Source organism: Myotis myotis, unplaced genomic scaffold (genome assembly GCF_014108235.1).
Source record: "Myotis myotis isolate mMyoMyo1 unplaced genomic scaffold, mMyoMyo1.p scaffold_m19_p_2, whole genome shotgun sequence".
In the NCBI taxonomy this organism is placed as follows: Eukaryota; Metazoa; Chordata; class Mammalia; order Chiroptera; family Vespertilionidae; genus Myotis; species Myotis myotis.
In genome coordinates, this window is record NW_023416324.1 from 105,920,531 (window position 1) to 105,940,026 (window position 19,496).

General features: G+C 40.8%; 1 protein-coding gene across 4 annotated transcripts in view; it reads right to left on the bottom strand.

Moving 5' to 3' along the window:
• Positions 1-16,538, bottom strand: part of PLSCR1 (phospholipid scramblase 1) — a 31,279-nt gene extending 14,741 nt beyond the window's left edge. Inside the window, exons 1-6 of one of the 4 annotated variants that reach the window (XM_036351215.1) lie at positions 16,385-16,537; positions 8,835-8,860; positions 6,351-6,431; positions 4,462-4,706; positions 3,372-3,414; positions 1,659-1,879 (exon numbers count right to left, since the gene is read on the bottom strand). In XM_036351215.1, the coding sequence (XP_036207108.1) occupies positions 1,659-1,879; positions 3,372-3,414; positions 4,462-4,706; positions 6,351-6,431; positions 8,835-8,847 (603 nt within the window). In that variant the 5' untranslated portion in view covers positions 8,848-8,860; positions 16,385-16,537. Of the gene's footprint in view, positions 1-1,658; positions 1,880-3,371; positions 3,415-4,461; positions 4,707-6,350; positions 6,432-8,834; positions 8,861-16,384 lie in introns of all 4 variants that reach the window. The other 3 variants (XM_036351211.1, XM_036351213.1, XM_036351212.1) reach the window with 3 other exon arrangements.
• Between the last annotated feature and the right edge of the window lie 2,958 nt (positions 16,539-19,496).

Sequence of the window (19,496 nt, forward strand, 5' to 3'; positions counted from 1 at the left end):
CTCGGGCAGGCCCTGGGCAGCTAGGGGTTGAAGAAACTGGGATACTCTGGAGGTAGTCATGTGGAGAGGCTGGACCCGCTTGGGGGCGGGCCCAGCCGTGCTGTGTGCCTGCCACACCAGCGGAGCTGAGGGGACTGGGCACTGCCATCTTGTGGCTGTGGGTGCCGCCATCTTTGAGGGCATGATGGTCAATTAGCATATTCACTCTTTATTAGATAGGATGAACTACAACATTCGCTAATGACTGATTACTATAATTGTATTGCATTCATTTCCCTTATGCGTCGTACACAGAGGCACACAATTTCTCTCCACTAATACTAGCAGCGAATATTTTAGCAGCTGATTGCCACGTCATTAGTCTTGTACTGATTTGTTTGGTGTGCGCAACGGGAAATATTTTGCTTTTAGAGAACAAGAAAAATAGGTTTATTTTTGTTATGCTTATTAATTTGTGCAGTATTCAGTGTCTGGTAAGTTAATGCTCAAGAAAAAATATTAATTTTTATTAAAATGTTCTATTATTTTATGTTAACAAGTACTCACTTATTTCAGCTCTTTGTATTCAGCATGTCTCTATTGAAATAAACCTATATTTCTATGAAAACTGAGGCTTTTGTTATTTTGCAGCCCACATAAACTTAAACCTTGTTTATTCGGCCCATGTTAGCCTTTGAGTTTGACATGCTGGTATTAGGGAGTTCCTTAGCATGTTCATGAGTAAATGACATTGTCATAAACTATTTTCTAAAGTCAGTAGTATAATGTTTGTCAATGTGCCTTTTACATTCAGAGAATATTCCACCAAACTCTGTTTTTCCTGAGATATTCCTATGGATAGATACCATTATACCTAACCTAAATGACGAAACACAACATAATTCAGTACGAATAGCTTCAGTTATCTTTTGAAAATAAATGCAGTCTTAGACTTCAAATATCTATGTGCCTGTGCCTCGGTCAGTCTGTGACCTGGTCTCACAGCTACTTGTCTGGAATGACAGCTGTGACAAGTAGCTGTGGGGATAGAGGCAAAGACCAACTTTCCTGTATGCTCTGTTCACTGGTGCCTCCCCTGAGATCCACGTTCTGTACCAGTGAGCTGACAAGTAATTGAAGGCACCCACACCTAGCATATATCTATTTCAGGTGCTCAAATATATTAATTTTTTTTAATGGGGAACTTAAGAACACAGGAGTTGGCATTTCTCAAAGGTGGTATCTCCTAGGTATCTTCCATAATAGGTTGGCCAAAATTGTGAGATGGACATATCTGTTCTTTTCTTCATTCTTCTGTACACTTGATCCTGGAATTGTATCCTAGGATATTCTCTGCGGTGCCCTCCTCTGGCTTTAGCCAGACCTCTCATGGTCATTTAAAGTAAGGGACTTTACCAACATGCCTTATCTTCTCAACTCTCCCCAAAGTCTAACTCTGAGCAGAAGCTCATTCCCATGAGATGAACTTCTCAGGGCCAGGGGCCTAACTGCTCACTATTTTTCACCTGCCACCATTCTTCTCCCAATTACTCTCAAGCATAAAACAATTATTCATGGACCAAATTTTAGAAAATCTTATTTGATTATACAGTTTCAATGAAAGGGTGATAATTCTTGTTGAACTACTTTACATATTACCCAGGTAAATGCTCACTGACCTCCTGAAGGCAGCAGGGGCAACAACAGCTGGTACATCTTAGTGGTCTCTCCAGAGTTACAACCTCTCGGCCCATAAGATCAAGAATCCTCATGGTAAAAGGCCTATTAGCCCCACAGCAATTTCGGGTACAGCAATCAGTATCTTCCACGGCAAAGTAAATCCTCTGTCCAAGGCTGTTCTTAATTTCATATTTGTTATTTGTTTCAAAACCTGTTAAGACTAAAAACATAAAAGGGAGTCATTATGACCATTATGATAAAAGACTATTGAATCTATCCTAAGATACTGTAATATCTAGTTATACAATTTTTAGATGATACTTCATGTCACATTGGGAGAAAGCAAAGGAAAGGTGTTTGGAGATGATTCCAACAAAGGAAAAACAACAAAGGAAGAGAATTAGGAGAGAGTATGAAAGTATACAAAATTAAGAGTCCTGTGTGAGACATGGAAAAGAAAACCCATATTCTCCTAATTCCATAGAATTGTGTTTAAAAGGGAGACTTAAGAGCTCATACTATTTGCTCACCTTAGAATGTCTTTCAAGCTCCTGAGCAACCCATACAAATAGTTAATAATTACTAAATTTGGAACTTTATGTTTTATGATTAATATATACTAGTATACACTTTAGAATATATATATGTTATAAATCTAAAAACTATGAATGGAGTACTGTACTATATAGGGTCTTTTGGGAGGATCTATAATCTCAAAAATAAATTCCCTAAAATAAAACATGAAAAAAAAATTCAGAATACAATTTATCCAACAACAAAGAGCTCCTTTCCAGGAGTTTAAACTTAGTTTAAACAAACTAATAATAATGAGAACATTATAAATACCTACCAATGTATGCTGTATGTAATCTGAATACAATAGATAATAATTTTATTGTAATTGAATCTATCACCGACTAGTGAAATTAATACTATAATTTCTACTAGTGGTAAGAAACTTTGCAGAGAGGTGAAGAGTTTTCATTAAAGTCTATATCTAGAAAAAAAACACTATGGTTCATGAATCTTCCTGTCACGAGTTTTGAAACATCTGGTGACCTCCTATGCTCATATTATACGTGAGGAGTACTGTACCCAGAGAGACATCTGTTGGAGTCAGACCCATTCACATGAGCAGGAATGCTGTTTTAGGAAATCAGATCTCTAGGATCAGCATCCTTCAACATCCTAAGTGATAATCCTCGGCCCATGGCAAAAACGTTTTACAGGGTTCATCTGAACTCCCAAGAGAAACTGTTGGCAAGATTGTAATTTTCTACAACATACCCATCCATATTCAAAAAATGTATTCACTTTGGAAATGCACTATGATAAGTGCACTACCACACGTGGCTCTGTGCTAATCTCAAGGTTATCACATATTAGGAGAGGAAAAGCCAGAGTGAGAGAGGTTAGATAAAGTGATAAATCACTGAAGTGCTTCTAGAGAGAAGAGGGAGCAAAAGTAAATTTTGGTTGGTTTCCTTCTAAATTAGGGTCTATATCATGAGGATGGATGCCCAGAGTAATAGTATTTTACCACTTGATTCCTAAGTTCAAGAAACGAATTATCAGGATGAGAGACATTTGTAAATAACCAGGTTTAATCATTCCACATCTGTTAAAGTGTTATAATTGTGGTTGTTGATATGCCTTTATTTGCACAAATGTCTTCTCTTTCTAGAAATATAATCAACACAATCAATACATACCTTCTAGAAGCTCAACTTGCTGATGAATCAGTATCTGATCTATCTATTATAATAAAAACAAAAAGTTAAACTGTAAATTATATATCACATTTTTAAGCCAACCAAATTAACATCAGTTTTTATATTTTAAAGAATACATATAATCAATTAACAATACTTACCAATATTATCAATATTTAATGATAATTTATATTACTTCTAGATATACCTGAAATTAACATATACTTTATATTTTTTATTTCTTTTATTTTTTAAAGAATAGTTTATAGATTTTTAGAGAGAGAGGAATGGGAAAAAGAAACATCCATTAGCTGCATCCTGCACTCCTCCCTGGGGATTGTGCCCACAACCCGGGCATGTGCCCTGACTGGGAATTGAACCAGCAACCTCTCAGTGCATGGGACAATGCCCAACCAACTAAGCCACACAGGTCAGAGCTAAAGTTAATATATTTTTAATTAAAAATATCTATTGAATGGCCTGGCCAGTGTTGCTCAGTGGTTGAGTGATAAATAGTGATAATTGTAACACCTAAATATCATAGTGCTTTTATAAGGATCAAATGAGTTAATACTTGTATTATACTTAGGAACAAAGCCTGGAAAATGGTGCTTAATAAGTGTTTGCTGTTGGTTAGTATCAGATTATATTTAAGATCATAGAAAATTCAATTTCTTAAGCCATATGTAGTTTGCTTTAAAAGTAAGCCTGATCTGCCCAGCCAGTGTGGCTCAGTGGTTGAGTGTCAACCAATGAACCAGGAAGTTACTGTTCGATTTCCGGTGAGGGCACATGCTTGGGTTGTGGGCTCCATCCCCAGTGTGGGTCATGCAGGATGCAGCTGATAAATGAATATCTCTCATCTTTCATGTTTCTATCTCTCTCTCCCTCTCTCTTCCTCTCTGAAATCAATAAAAATATATTTAAAAAAAATTAAAATAAAAGTAAACCTCACCTAGAAGAATTAGAGTAATTTGTTTGCAAAAAATGTTGTTTTACCATTTCAGACATTTGCTAATTAGTCATTTGTTAATAAGTAAACTGGAAGCACAGTTTTATTTGAATGACTATTCGAGGTATTTGAAATTACCTGACTTAAATATTCCAACCCTGGTGGACAGTCTGATGGAGATGGTGGTGCTGGCATCCATGGTACCCCTGCAGGTCCAACTGGCTGATTATATACTGGCTGGTGTTGGACAGGAAAGCCCACTGGACCAGCACTTGAACAGCCAGGTGGTGGGATTGAATAGTCAGCCTGGGGGACAGGATAGCCTGCTAGCATCCCAGGATAGGCAGCATGCAAGCCAGGGTAGCCAGTATGTCCTAGAGGTCCTGCAATATGAACAAGTGAAATAATTTGTAACTATACCGAAAAATGGAAACATCAAGTCTTTGGGTTTACCCCAGTATCTACAAACTGAAATTTCAGTTTAGGAATCCTGTTTCTATGAAGCTTAAAGTTCATGTTTTTATCTTTCATCAAATTTTCAATGAAATATCTGTGGTTTCATATACATTTATATTTTGAGAGTTTTGGGCAGAATAGAATTGGCCCTGGCCTTATTTTTACTATTCAACACTCAGATGAAAATATGCTTAATACCTAAGAAAGTGAAAGAATCAGCAATGATCTAGAGTCATTTGCACAAATATTCTGGAATGCCTTCATGGAAAAGAGAGAGAACATTGAGTAGAAGGTCCAACATAAAGGCTTTAGGAGCCAGCATTTCTAGGATCAAAGCACTCTGTAAAACTGGAAATTCTGGAATTCTAAAAAATCATATCTTCTATATATATAGAGAGAGAGAATTGGGGACAGTTTTGTCTCTTCAAGGTATATTTGGCAAGTTCTAAAGATGTTTTTGGCTGTTACAACTAGAAGGGAGGGTGACACTGACATCTGGTGGACAGAGGCCAGAAATGCTGCTAAATATCCTAAAATGCCCGAAATAGCACCCTGATGAAAAAAAATTATCCATCCCAAAATATGACAATGCCGCTTTTGAGAAACCCTGGTATAGAGGTACAGGCATGTCATTCCTTCCAGTACTGTCCATGTAATTTTCTGGTTTAACAATTTCCCTGGAGTTTAATCCACTGTATAGTCCATTCCTAAGACCCTCTACATGTAAGGCATGGTCCAGCATGTATACAAAAGGAAAGCTTTCACTTGCTATCAGATGAAGATGAGAATATCCCCAGGTAGCTGCATTTCTATGGCCTGCAGCTTCCTTTAAAGCAGTCATGTCTTTTCTGTGACTCTCTCTGAACACAATTAACCTCAGCTCCACATGACTCAAAAACACTCAGGATCAAATCTCCTAACTGATTGATTTCATGATCACAATTTTCTGAAGAGATGGAGAATCAATAAAAAAATACTTTAATGCTATTGATGATAACATATAGTCAACCAAAACAAATCAAGAACTACTCTGCCAATTTCATTACTGCACCTTCAACAAAGTGCAATCCTACATAATAGAGCTAATATGCAAATAGTCGTCACACCCTCACACCCTCGCACCTGAGGCTGGGCAGGAAGACCTGAGGCCACACCCCGCCCCCGCCCTGGCATGGGGTTGGGGGACCTGAGGCTGGGCCCCCTGCCCTGCGGGGCTTGATGGGGTGGAGCAGGCCAGGTCTGGGTCTTGTGTGATTTCGAGGCGCATGCGGATGGGTGGGGATTTGACTCTGGGTCCCACGGCGTGCCCCAGACTCAGACAGGAGGGAGATTTTCGTATACATTTTACTAATTTTCTTTCATCTCTGACACTTCTACTATAGAGAAAGGGCAAATAGCAATATTAAAATATTTCGTCTAATTAATTCCCTTTAATGGGCACGAATTTTGTGCATGGGGCCACTAGTACTATAATAAATACACAGACAGATGGACAGACATGCACACACTCCCTTTGGGGAATATCAATGACCGATTTATTTTCACGTTATTCTTTGAACAAATGCTTTTACCTTGGAATGCTACCGGAGGATATTGAGGATGATACCCAGCTGGGAAATTTGTTCCTGGGTGAGGAGCATTCATTTGTGCATCTGTAATTCAAGGAGAGTTAAGCTTTAACAAAATACACATTAAAAAGAAAAATATAATGTCTGTGGATAGGTAACTTCATTTGCATGATCTGTGCTATATTGAAATAGAGGGAATTCTTCACTTAACACACATTGTGCCTGTTATCAGAATTATTTTGACACAGAATCATGTGTCAAACAAATTCCCTTTAAAAAAAATTTTAACTGATTTCTCCAATTATTCATTTAGTGGCCAACCCAGCTGAACAATAAGTATCTCCTGTCTCAACCCTGAGTTAGTCTCTGGAGCTACACTGGCTATGTCTTCATGGAACATATAGTCTAGTGGACTCTCCATTTTTATTATGTCCTCCTCTCTTTCATATGACTTAATAACTGTAAATTCAAAATTTCTTTTTGAATCATGGGGACATGGCATCAATACAGAAGAAAATGTTGGCCTAATATTCAACCTGACACCTCCCCTGTATGCTTCTCTTTCATGAGATTTTAAAGATCACTCAATTCGTGGTTTCAGCAGGAAGACTGGACTGTGGGCCCACTCTCTACTCCATTCAATTGCTTCATAATAAGTTCAGCAGAATGGAGTCCATGGAGACTGCAAATTCAGGCAACAGAGCTACTTCCATCAGGACTTTCCCCTGGATAGACACACCAAATTGTCACAGATTTCTGAATTACTGCAAGCCATTTTTTCCCAACCATTCCTTTCTGTTTCTCAGCATCACATGAGTGGCCTTGCTTAGTTCTCTAGCTCTCAAGGCTCTGCCCAGAGTCCCCACTCTCAGCGTGAGTTAGAGACAACAGGATCAGACTCGATGGATCTGGAAGAAACAAACTGCAAATCTGACTTTAAGACCTACCCGTAAATGATATGTCACACTTTGGCACTTCTGAGCAAATACCATTGTTCACCACAATAGTGAAGATAAACATATATCTATGACATCACAGAATCAAGAAATTAGGACCTCATTATCTCTGGGATTTTTGTACCAGAGCAATGATCCTGGTAACAGGATTAGTGGAAATTTATACAAAGATAAATACATGAATGGGCAAGTGGTCAAGTTTTTCAAAGAGCATATGAATTACAAATGAATTTGTGAAATGCAGCCTAAAATAACATAAAGTCATAGGAGTATCACATTGTTGTAAAGGTATTTCATTTTAATTTATATATGTATATTTATGTACATATGTACATTTCACTTCTATCGATACACACATGTACATACAATTTATATATGTGAAACTGAAGAGTTAAAAGGTGATTATGACTGTGGCCGAAAGAATCTTTCAAAAGTGATTTGAAGCATCCTAAAATTTACATTAAACAAGTGAAATGTACACATGTATTTAATCTTATTTACAAAACTCAAAGCTTTATATAACTTACATTTAAAAAGCTTTGAGTTTTGTAACTAAGATTAAGTTAACATAACAAACACTAAGAGAAAAACATGAAACTTCCTGAAGAAGAGCCAAAGTTCTGGTCCTAATAAATATATACATGTAACAAGGCTGACACTGTGGTGAGAGATAAACATCTTTGGCTACCTACATAAAGTTAAAGAGAGAATATAAATCCTTTCAGAACACAGGACTTTTTAAAAAATATCCCCCTCCCCCCGACATATTGCTTTAGGTTTTTAAATATATTTTATTGATTTTTTACAGAGAGGAAGGGAGAGGGATAGAGAGTCAGAAACATCGATGAGAGAGAAACATCCGTCAGCTACCTCCTGCATGCTCCCTACCGGGGATGTGCCCGCAACCAAAGTACATGCCCTTGACCGGAATCAAACCTGGAACCCTTCAGTCTGCAGGGCGACGCTCTATCCACTGAGCCAAACTGGTCAGGGCTGCTTTAGGTTTTTAATCAGACAATGTCTTATTACATGCTTGGTCAATACCTAACTTATTTAAATTTTTCTTGAAAGAAAAAAAAGCCAGAATATAATGATTGGTATTTATTTAAAACTATTCACATGTGTATGTTATGAAACACATATTAGGGATTTATGTGAGGATTTTATTACAATGAACTGACATATTAAATGTATTATGTTAATTAATATGACTTGAATTATCTTTATGTAAATGAAATACACATACAAGGGAAAACTGGTCTGGATGAAATATAGTATAAATTATACAACATATTTTCCAGTAGGCCTAAAATTTCTTAAGTTTAAGGCGTTTGTATTTTTAAATAAAAAATTATTGGTAGTGAATATCTGTGGATACTGTATATCAAAACACTCAACTAGACTTTGGGATTCTGAAGAATAAACAACACAAAGCAAATTATATTATTTCAGAAACTCAATAAAATTTCTGATAATATATTAACAGCAGATTTAGCATTATAGGAGAAAAGTAAATACATAATTTACTTACTTTGTTTGTCCATGATTATAAAAGTTCTGAAAAAGAAGACCTGATATTAATACATCGGCTGTAATTTTATAGGTCAAATATGACTTTTAAAACAAGATACTCTGAAAGAACATATGCACATAAGATATTCCTCTTTTCATCTAGTTTACCAGAATCTGGTCATTTCAACCCTTTGGTCTTGATCCATTCCCTATTGCTATGTTTCTGAGTAGAACTTCGAAAGTTGTGGGTCAGCCAGGTGGTGGATAGCTCAGGGCTGGGCTCCAAGCATGATCCAGCATGAGAGAGAGAAACATTAGCTATCAGTTCCACTACTGAAAATGCCTCTGGAAATTCCAGGTCCTGTGGATGTGTTCTGCCCAGTGTGGATGGTAAATCTGAAAAGGCATGAACCTTTGTTCTATGCTTTAATACCTGTTTTTAGCCAGATAACCCACCCTCAGGGGTTGTCATAGTTATAGTTCCATGGCAATCTAACTGAAATTTTGTATTTGTTTATTTCTATTGAAGAATAAATGATAATAATAATAATAATCTACATTATAAAAGGCCAGGGGCCGTCACAACCTAAATGACCAGACAGACGACTGGTCACCAGGAAGTGCATGGAGCACCTCTCCGTCCCTCCCCCGTGGCCCACAGGATCCTATCACAGCAAGGCTGGCAGCCGGCAGGCAGAGCAGTGGAAGGTGGGTGGGGTGAGGCGGGCGCAGCAGCTGTGGATGAGGCTCAGGGAGAGAGGCAGGGCCTGATCAGCAGCTGCCATGGATGCTGGCGAGGCCAGGAGAGAGAGAGGCAAAGCCTGATCCGCAGCTGCCACGGAGGCTGCAGATCAGGCCCAGAGATAGGCCGAAGACAGGCCTGGAGACGCTGACTGGCATAGAAACCGGCCAATCAGAACCAAATCTGGGGGAACTGCGAGGAGCCAATGGCTGCCTACGAGGCAGAACTTTTGACACTGAATGGCATAGAAACTGACCAATCAGAATCTAATCTGGGTGAACTGCGAAGGCAGAACCTAAGGTGGGAGCTGAGGAGGGGTTCTAAGGGCAACAGCTGTTTGGTGTAAGGTGTAAGAAAGCAGTTCAATTTTTTAATGACCAGTTTGGCAGTATAGTGCATATGGCTATCAGTCCAGATATAGGGATTATGTATTTTTGTCTGCCAAGAGCATCTCCTCCTGATGAAAAAGGCTTTCCCCCTCCATTTAAGCAATCCTATCCTATATAATCTATCTTTATAAATAAAAGGGTAATATGCTAATTAGACTGGGTCGACCAGCCATCTTCTGGACAAAGCCATGGTAGTGGAGGCCGAGGCAGAGACAGTTAGGGGCTATCAGGCCAGCAGGAGAGGGCAGTTGGGGGCGAGATCAGGCTGGCAGGGGGTTAGGGGCAATCAGGCTGGCAGGGAGGACAGTTGGGGGTGATCAGGCCTCCAGGGGAGGGAAGTTGCGGGTAACCAGGCCGGCAGGGGATGGCGGTTGAGGGCGAGACAGGCCAGCAGGGGAGGGCAGTTGGGGACGACCAGGCTGGCAGGGGAGCAGTTAGGGGTGATCAGGCAGGCAGGCAGAGGCAGTCAGGGGCGATCAGGCAGGCAGGCAGGTGAGTGGTTAGGAGCCAGCGGTCCCAGATTGAGAGAGGGATGACCGGCAGTTGGACATCCCCCAAGGGTTCCCCAATTGGAGAGGGTGCAGGCTGGGCTGAGGGAACCGCCCACCGCCTCCCCCCTCCCCCTGCATGAATTTTGAATTTTGTGCACCGGGCCTGTAGTAATAATAATAATAAACATTGTATTCAGTACTTCTGCCTTCCAGTGCCTTGATCCCATCCTATATTTTCCCACTCCTATCCTGTCACTACATTTCTTATCTCTATACTTTATATCCCAACCCCCTATGTGCCTGTTAATTACAATTAACACATGAAGCAAAACTGTTACCTGACTCTTATCTTGGACTCACACACTAACATAAACCAGACCCGACCTTCCCAAGTCCTCTCGTCTTGCAACCACTTTATTAATGCCTCCTCCTGTGGTGTCTAAAATGGTAAATTTTTAAAAATCAACACTCTCCTCTATATTCTTTACTAAAATCTGGTGTTCCTAGGAAGAACTCATGTCCCTCCTCTCATTTTAATTTTTTTTATTAATCCTCTTCCAAGGATATTTTTTCCATTAAATTTTTCAGAAAGAGAGGAAGGGAGGGAGGGGGAAAAGAGAGAGAGAGAGAGAGAGAGAGAGAGAGAGAGAAGCATCAATGTGAGAGAGACACACTGATTGGATGCCTCCCCAATAGGGGCCAGAGATCAAACCTGCAACCCAGGTATATGCCCTTGACCAGGAATCGAACCTGTGACCCTTTGGTGCACAAGCAGATGCTCTAACCACTTAGCTATACCAGCCAGGGTTCATTTTAATTTTAAGCATAAAATTCTATAAACTAGTAAAACTCCTATGAACATTCCAATTATAATCACCTCTTAATTATGTGTGCTCAAGAAATTCAGCAATGGTTGAATAATTCGGAATGGGTTTACTTGGCTCTTGAATAAAGCAAAACATTTGTTTGAGTTACTAATTCGACTTCCTGGATTTTCGTAGAATAATAGTAACCTAAGCTTTCATTAGTTAGTCAGAAACCAACTGTTGTGGACCTCATCAGGCTAAAAGACTAAAATTTATGTTTTTCTTCAGTTAATCTATAAGATGATCAATAATTAAATAAACATATATGCAACCAAAGTTGGCTAAAAGTTTTCATAGGCCACATTCATGTTTTAGGTTAGGAACAGTAAGTCATATGTAACACATGCCATGGTTACTTTTGTTAATCTCACATTTCCATGATCAAATATTATACATTAAAAGTAATACCCATTAACTTAAAATATGCTAAGAGTACCTTCATAGATATATAAAATTAAAAGATTAAGGTTGTGGAGTAGAATTAAAGTATATCCTTTTATCAACATGCTGGACAGGACATCTCTAAAGTTTTTATTTATCCTCGATTGTTCATAGGACAGCCCTCTTTAATATGATTAGTCAAAAAATATCCTATACCTTTAACCAATTTTACAACAATTTTAAGGGACCATTGTTTCCATCATTCTCTACTTGCCTACAATGTCAGAAATGTACTAATTTCAAGGAGAAATCCTGAATAATACCTGGAGGAGGAACACAGACAAGTCCCCCCTGTGTGTGTCTGTGGGGGGAGAGAGGACTTCAAAATTATTAAAATAAAGAATTTTACTTAAAAAATAAAATATTTTTAATTTAAAAATATATGTTTTTACATTCAACTGTTTGAGCCTGGGGAGTCCAGGACCAGTCAGAAAGAACAAGTATGCCAGAAAGAGGAAATCATTAACAAATGCTGTGAATCGCATGAGGAAAAGGTAAAAGCTCCTGAGCAATGGAGTGCTATGACCTAACAAGTCCTTGCCAAATGAGTGCCAACTTGAATATCTTTCTTTCATAGGGTCAGAGATCATTCCCTCCCTGTACAGAAATCCAAAGAAGAGAAACTAAACTGACCCCAAAACAGAGCACACTTGTTCTTATTTGCTTTTTTCCTTCCTATTTGATTACATTATTTTGAGTCTTAAACTACAAGTTTGTAAGGATGAGTATCTGTTGGGAAAAATACCGTGGAACACCATCTGGGCCCTCATTTTCCCATAGCTTTTAAAATTTTCACTATTACATAATGCCTCAAGCATAAAAATGGTTATGTCATAAGCTGTGGTGCAAAATGTTAAGTGACAGTTGTACCTGTGTGTATGCCAGGTGGAATAAAGCACTTGTGGATTAAAGATATCCACCAAGTTCATCCTTGTACACTACTTGCTGTTTTAAGGATCTTTTGATTTTCTCAAACCTAATGATTCTATCACAACACATAACATCACTCAGCTTTGGAAATGACGGAGCTGAGTCTTGGGTGAATTAGTTATTTAATTAACATGATACCTTAATTAAATAATGCCTCCACTACTTCTATAAGAAACAAATTCCAAAAAAATCTTCTAAGACAGAGAAAGTCATATTTATCCTATATAGTCTCTAATGAAGTCATATTATATACTGTACTATTGAAATATTAATTACCTCAGGACAAATAAAAACTTCAAATTATAAACTTCTATGACCAGGAGAAGGAGAAATAGTTCAGCTGATATCCAGTAAATTGTTCCACAGTCAATAATACAGTGAAACCCTTTTGACCATGTCTTGGGGTTCTAAAATTTCTATCTTGTTGCTTTTAAAAAAGTATGACTATAAAATCTGGAACCCAAGGGGGAAGCATCCCTCATTTTGGAAAATCCTAAACTTACTATGCCTACAAATTAGGCAAAATTAGATTTGAACTATTTATCCAAATTTGCTTCTTAATTGCCGGCCCTAGACAAACTAGTTAAAATTTTTTCTCAGATTCCCAAGATGGGGGATATATGTTCTAAATTATTTTAGCAAGTTATTGCTCTACAGTCCATCACATAAATGTTCCTAAATTCCTGCGAATAAGTGAAAATGAGTTATTAGGCTTGGAGGAGGGGAGAAACTGGGCACAGGAACACTTGCTGAGGTAGGTTACAAATAAAATACTTTGGGGAGAGATCAACCAAAGGACTTGTATACATGCATATAAGCATAAGCGATGGATGTGAACAACAGGGGGTGAGGGTGAGGGCAGGATTGGGGGGATGAGACGACATAGGGGGGGGATAAGGACACATTTGTAATATCTTAATCAATAAAGAGAAAATAAATTTTAAAAAAGAAGGAAATTGTAAAAAAAAAAATACTTTCTATGTTGCTCAGCTTGTGTTCATAGGTAAATTTTGTGCATTTAAAAAGCTTTAGTTAACACTGAGGACAAAAATACTTCATCTGTTGAACTGTAGTTTTGGTAAAAGATAAGTAGACTAAAACCAGATGAATTTATACAGATGTTGAGTCCACCAGTCCACCAAACACATGTACAAGGTATGGGATGGAAGTGAGGTGGCTAAGGCTGATTTACAAAAGCAAAGTATCTGGTAATGGGGAGTCTTCCTATAAAAGTCTACTCCTGCATTTCATATTCAAGGAAACAAAACAAACATGCTCAGAACCACTTTGAGATAGCATTTTATAGTAAACTTTGAAGACAAAAGTAGATATTGCATCAACTGGGACCAATTGAGAAAGTGGTGGTCAAGTGTTCTACAAAACTAACAAGTAAACCAAAAAGACAAAAGAAACAAAAACAACTTTATGTCAGTCACCCTGGCATGGATGCTTTATTCCTTCTGCAAAGCCTTTGCTGACAATTCCCAGAGGTCCCTCACAAATTTGTTTCCTTTCCTCCTTATAAATGAGGAAACTACACCCCAAAAATGAATGGTTACTTAATGCTCACTCACTAGCTGAATTAAAATGATTTATGGTTCATGTGCTTTACGCTCATGTCCTTGATTCATTGGAAAAAAAAAAAAAATCTCCTGGGCAGGGGAAGGATGGGGGAAAAAAAATAAAATAAATAAATAAATAAAAATTAAAAAATCTCCCAAATTGTCCAGTTTCAGTAAAACTTGTTAAAAGACTATCTGTATGGTATCTCTCTTAATAATTTCAAATTTACTCATGGCTATTTTGTTTTTAGTTCTAGCCAGGCTAGAAATTTCATAAGCACTTACTACATTCAAAATTTTAAAAATGAAAAGCACAGTTGTTAGTACTAATTAACAGCTGTACTTTGACTTTTTTCAATTTAGTACTACTTAAGAAATTGCTATACAGTGTGTGTACATACACACATATAATGCACATGTACATTTATAAATATTGTGTAAATATTAACAGTATAAAACTTGTGCCTTTTAAATGATGAGAGGCATACAGCATGTAAAACAGTGTAACAATCACTAGAACAAAATGACAGACAATACTTTATTATGAACACTCTAAGTGCTATGAATAAGTACAATGTTGCTATAATAGAGTTATGGGGGCACTGGGTTAGGTAGTGGGGATGTGTGTGTCAAGGAAGAGAGATCCCAGAGCTGAAGGAAGTGTGTGTGAAGAGTGGGTAGGCTGTGGCATTACAGACAGAGGTAACTGCATAGGTAGAAGTCCTGAGGCTGAGGGAGCTTGTCTCATTCAAGAAAAGGAAATTTCTGTGAGTTACGGACTAGGAGGGAGAGGTCATTAGACTTGAGGATGGAGTTCTCACACATTCACTGTCTCCAGCTGCACTTTACACTCTGAAAGGCCAGAGCATAGCCAGTCCAAAGCAAAGCACTTAATTTGTGCTTGTTGATCCAACAGGGTGTGTACTGTATTAGTTCATTCCTTTCAGTCAGAAAGAACAGCTGCCTTACAGATTTGAAGGCTGCTTAATCTCCTATGACCTAGCTATTTCAAATGCCACTTTTCTACCTAAGTGCAAAAGTCCACTCATTTTACAAGCAGCCTTGTGTTAGTTCAGCCTTCAAACTCCTCCAATCGTCAGGTTAGTATTAAGAGGAACTTACGCTGTTACAAAAATTCAAGGGAGAAAAAGTGATCCCAAATCGTCTGACACTTGACACTAAGTAAGTGACACTTAGCACAGTACTAATCATGTTCCGGATCTTTCTAAACTAGGAGAAACAATAGTTTCCTGTCTGTTCCTGGAACTGGGAAGTTACCATGCCAGAATTCCAGGAATAAGTAAATGTATAAATAAAACCCCAGGGAACCAGATAGTAAGCATGGAGAAGCTGAACTTAGTCAAATATTCAAACAATAAGAACTGATTTTCACTGAGTACTTTCTGCAGTGCCAGATCCTGCCCTAACAAAGTTCACTAATTCACGTCATACTCTAACTCTTGTAAATCTTAATAGTTGTACAATTTCCAGAATGAGGTAAGGAAGGACGGTCTTTGAAGAAACTGGCTGAAAGTCCCCATACTAAGTAGTACAGGCAGGATTCAGTCAGGCAGGGGGACTCCTGAGATAATGGTCTTGGCCTCTACAAACCGCCTCTCCCTTTCCAATGCTGATTTTCCAGGGTGTCTGGCATAGTTCCACCCACACTCCTATTTAGTGTTTACTATTAAACGACAGCTAGCAGGCTCTATTACTCGTCCCTTCCAACTTCCCCAATGGGCTGGCAGATCCCCTTGGGCCCAGGTTCGTGCCTTGATTCAAGGTGCTTTCGGGGCTGTTAAGACACCCACTAGAAGCCGAGCCTGGCTGGCGGTTTCAGACGGGGATCCTTGTCAGGGAAAGTTCCTGCCTGGCTGGCGGTTTCAGACGGGGATCCTTGTCAGGGCAAGTTCCTGGCCTGGAGCACCCGGTGGCCAGCAGTGCCCTTCCTGAGCCCTGGCTCCACTTCGGGGCGGCTTCCCTTGGCCCCCAGGACCTCTGTCCCACCAGGTACCCGCCAATCTCAGTGCCAGCGCAACCCGCTGCCCTCGCGCCCCTGTGTCACAAGCCGCCCCTGAAGTCCCGCGCCAGGAGGCAGAGAACACCACCACCACCACCACCCCCCCCCCCCCCCCCCCCCCAGCTCACCTGTGGCTGCCGCTGCTCCGTGACCGCCCTGCCCTGACCAGAAAAGAGAACCCCGGCGCAGGCAGTGGCTCTGCTGCCTTTGGCCCCTGGGTGGCTCCTGCGTGTCCGGTTACACAACCTCCCCGGAAGTCACCAGGGAGGGGCCTCTTAGCGACCTTGGCGCTGAATGGAGGCTCTGGTTTCGTTTCCTGGGTCCTACGTATACAAAAGGGTTCCCTAGTGTCCCCCGCGCGCGCACGTCCGGTGGCTCCTGGAGGGGGAGCTGCAGGGAGATCACTGCCCGCCCTCCTCTTGCTCTCCGGACTGAATGCAGCAACATTGGCTCTGCAGCTCAGAGCAGCTGGGCGCTGGGGCGCCTACACTGGAACCGAGGGTCATTACCTGGAGTTGACTGTCAGGGGTGGGGTTGAAGGCACTTCTTTGACTCTAGTCTTGACCTCCATACCTTACATTCCTGTCACTTTCAGGGGTGGGAGCAGTGAATGGTTCAGAGCACACAAGTTTTTCTTTATGGGGCCTTTTCACTTTCGCTCTCTGGCTCTTTGTCTCTCTCCATCTTTGAGTCTTAACTCTTTTTAAGAGTTAAACCGACCAGATTTGTTTAGAATGTTTAGTTTTTCAGGTCCTTCGGACTGGCAACCAAGCACAATAAATGTCTGAACTGAACTGAAGAATTCATTGATTTCTTTTTTCTTTTAAAATTTTCATTTACAAATGTAACACCTGATCTTCACACAATAAAAGTGAAATAAGCCAGTCAGAGAAAAACAAGTATCACATGATCTCACTCATATGTGGAATCTAATGAACAAAATAAACTGATGAACAAAATAGATCCAGAGATACAGAAGCATTTTCAGAGGGAAGGTGGGGGTATGGGGAGGAGTGATTAACTGAGGGAGTTATATGTATATATGCATTGGCCAAGGACACCTGGTGAAGGCCTGGGAGGGGCAGTGCGGGGTGAGGGGGTCAATGGGAAAACAAACAAAGGGGACATCTGTAATACTTTCAAAAATAAAGATTTTAAAAATAATAATAATAAATAAAATTTTCATTTACAAAAGTAACACATGATCTTCCACACAATAAAGCCAAATGTGGAGAAAAGAAGCAAAACATACTTTCTGCACCCCGCTCTTCTCCCCATGACACTTAATAGACATTTGGAAATTTACTGAGAGAATAGGGAGGTGGTAAGAGAGAAGGGAGTTGGAAGGGAGGGATATAGGGACATTGAGAAAATAAGACTGAAAAAGGAGGGAGGAAACTGTTAGGGAGGAAAGTGGTAAAGAATTATAAATTTACTAGCGGCCTGGTGCAAGAAATCCATGCACTGGGGGCAGGGTGGAGGGTGTGTGTGCCCCTCAGCCCAGTCTGCACCCTCTCACAATCTGAGAGCCCTAGGGGGATGTCTGACTGACATCTGGCAGTCGGGTATCCTTAGCGCTGCTGCAGAGGCAGGAGAGGCTCCCACCACCACCACTGCACTCACCAGCCATGAGCCTGGCTTCTGGCTGAGCAGCACTCCCACAGAGTGTACTGACCACCAGGGGTCAGCTCCTGCATTGAGCATCTGCCCCCTGTGGTCAGTGTGCATCATAGTGACCAGACATTCCTGTCTATTTGCATATTAGCCTTTTATTATATAGTACAAGAGGCCCGGTGCACAAAAATTTGTGCACTTGGGGTGGGGAGTTGGTCCCTCAGCCCGGCCTGTGTCCTCTCACAGTCTGGGACCCCTCGGGGGACGACCATTTGCTGGCTGAGGCCTGCTCCTTGGAGGATTTGGCCTAAGATGGCAATCAGACATCCCTCTGGCAGCACGGCAGCCCTCGGGGGATGTCCACTTGCCAGCAGAGAGCAGACTTAAGCTGCAGTCAGACAATCTTAGTGCTGCTGAGGAGGCAGGAGAGGCTCCCACCACCACTGCTGTACTGGCAGCCATCAGCCTGGCTTGTGGCTGAGCAGAGCTCCTCCATGTGGGAGCTCACTGACCACCAGAGGGCAGCTTCTGCATTGATCATCTGCCCCCTGGTGGTCAGTGTGTGTCATAGTGACCAGTCATTCCCAGTCTTTCTGCTGTTAGGGTCAGTTTGCATATTACCCTTTTACTGTATAGGATAGAGGCCAGGTGCACAGGTGGGGGCCGGCTGGTTTGCCTTGAAGGGTGTCCCAGATCAGGGTGGGGGTCCTGCTTGGGTGCCTGGCCAGCCTGGATGAGGGGCTGATGGCTGTTTTCAGGCTGCCTGCACCCCCTTCAGGGTGGGGGTCCCCACTGGGGTGCCTGGCCAGCCTCGATGAGGGGTTGAGGGCTGTTTTTAGGCAGGCCAAGCCTAAAACTGAAGCTCTCAGTCTCTCCTTTTTTCTTTTTTTTTCTTTTTTATTCTGGGATTGATTTATCTTCAGTAATTGAAACTTTGTTGTGGCTCCAGCTCTGAGGCTGGCTGGCTGAAAGCAGGTACCTGGGGTGTTTAGCTTCTATAATTGCAACATAGTTGCTTAGAGTGCAGCTCAGAGCTGGGACCGCGACAGGTGGGAAATCTTGGCTTCCTCCATCGCCGGGGCAACCAAGCCTCGTGTTTGCTTCAGCTGCCTGGCTGCCGGCCGCCATCTTGGTTGGCAATTAATTTGAATATCGCCCTGATTAGCCAATGGGAAGCGTAGCAGAGGTATGGTTAATTACCATGCTTGTCTATTATTAGATAGGATTAGGTCACCTAGAAACCAGATGGGTTGAGCCCCAAAGTGGCGCCAGCACCCAAGGATGGGGAGTCAGATATTTTAAAAGAATCTAGGAAGACTTTTTCAGAGGGAATTCTCTGGACAGGTCCAGATCTGGGGCAAGTCAGGAGGGGAAAGTTCCTGGTCTTAGCAAATGGAAGGTGGTCTAAGCTAAAGGGAATGTCAGTTGCCAAACGATCTAAAGGTCAGTTTCCCAGGGAGGGGAACATGGATTCAATTATTTGATCAGACCTAACAGAAACCAAGTCACTTTGGTTTGAATCCCTTCTCATTTGTGTGACTTTATGCAAATTGCACTCTCTGTGTCTATTTTTTAATCTGTAAAATGAGGGTAGTAATACTATCTACTCATAGAATTTTTAAAAAT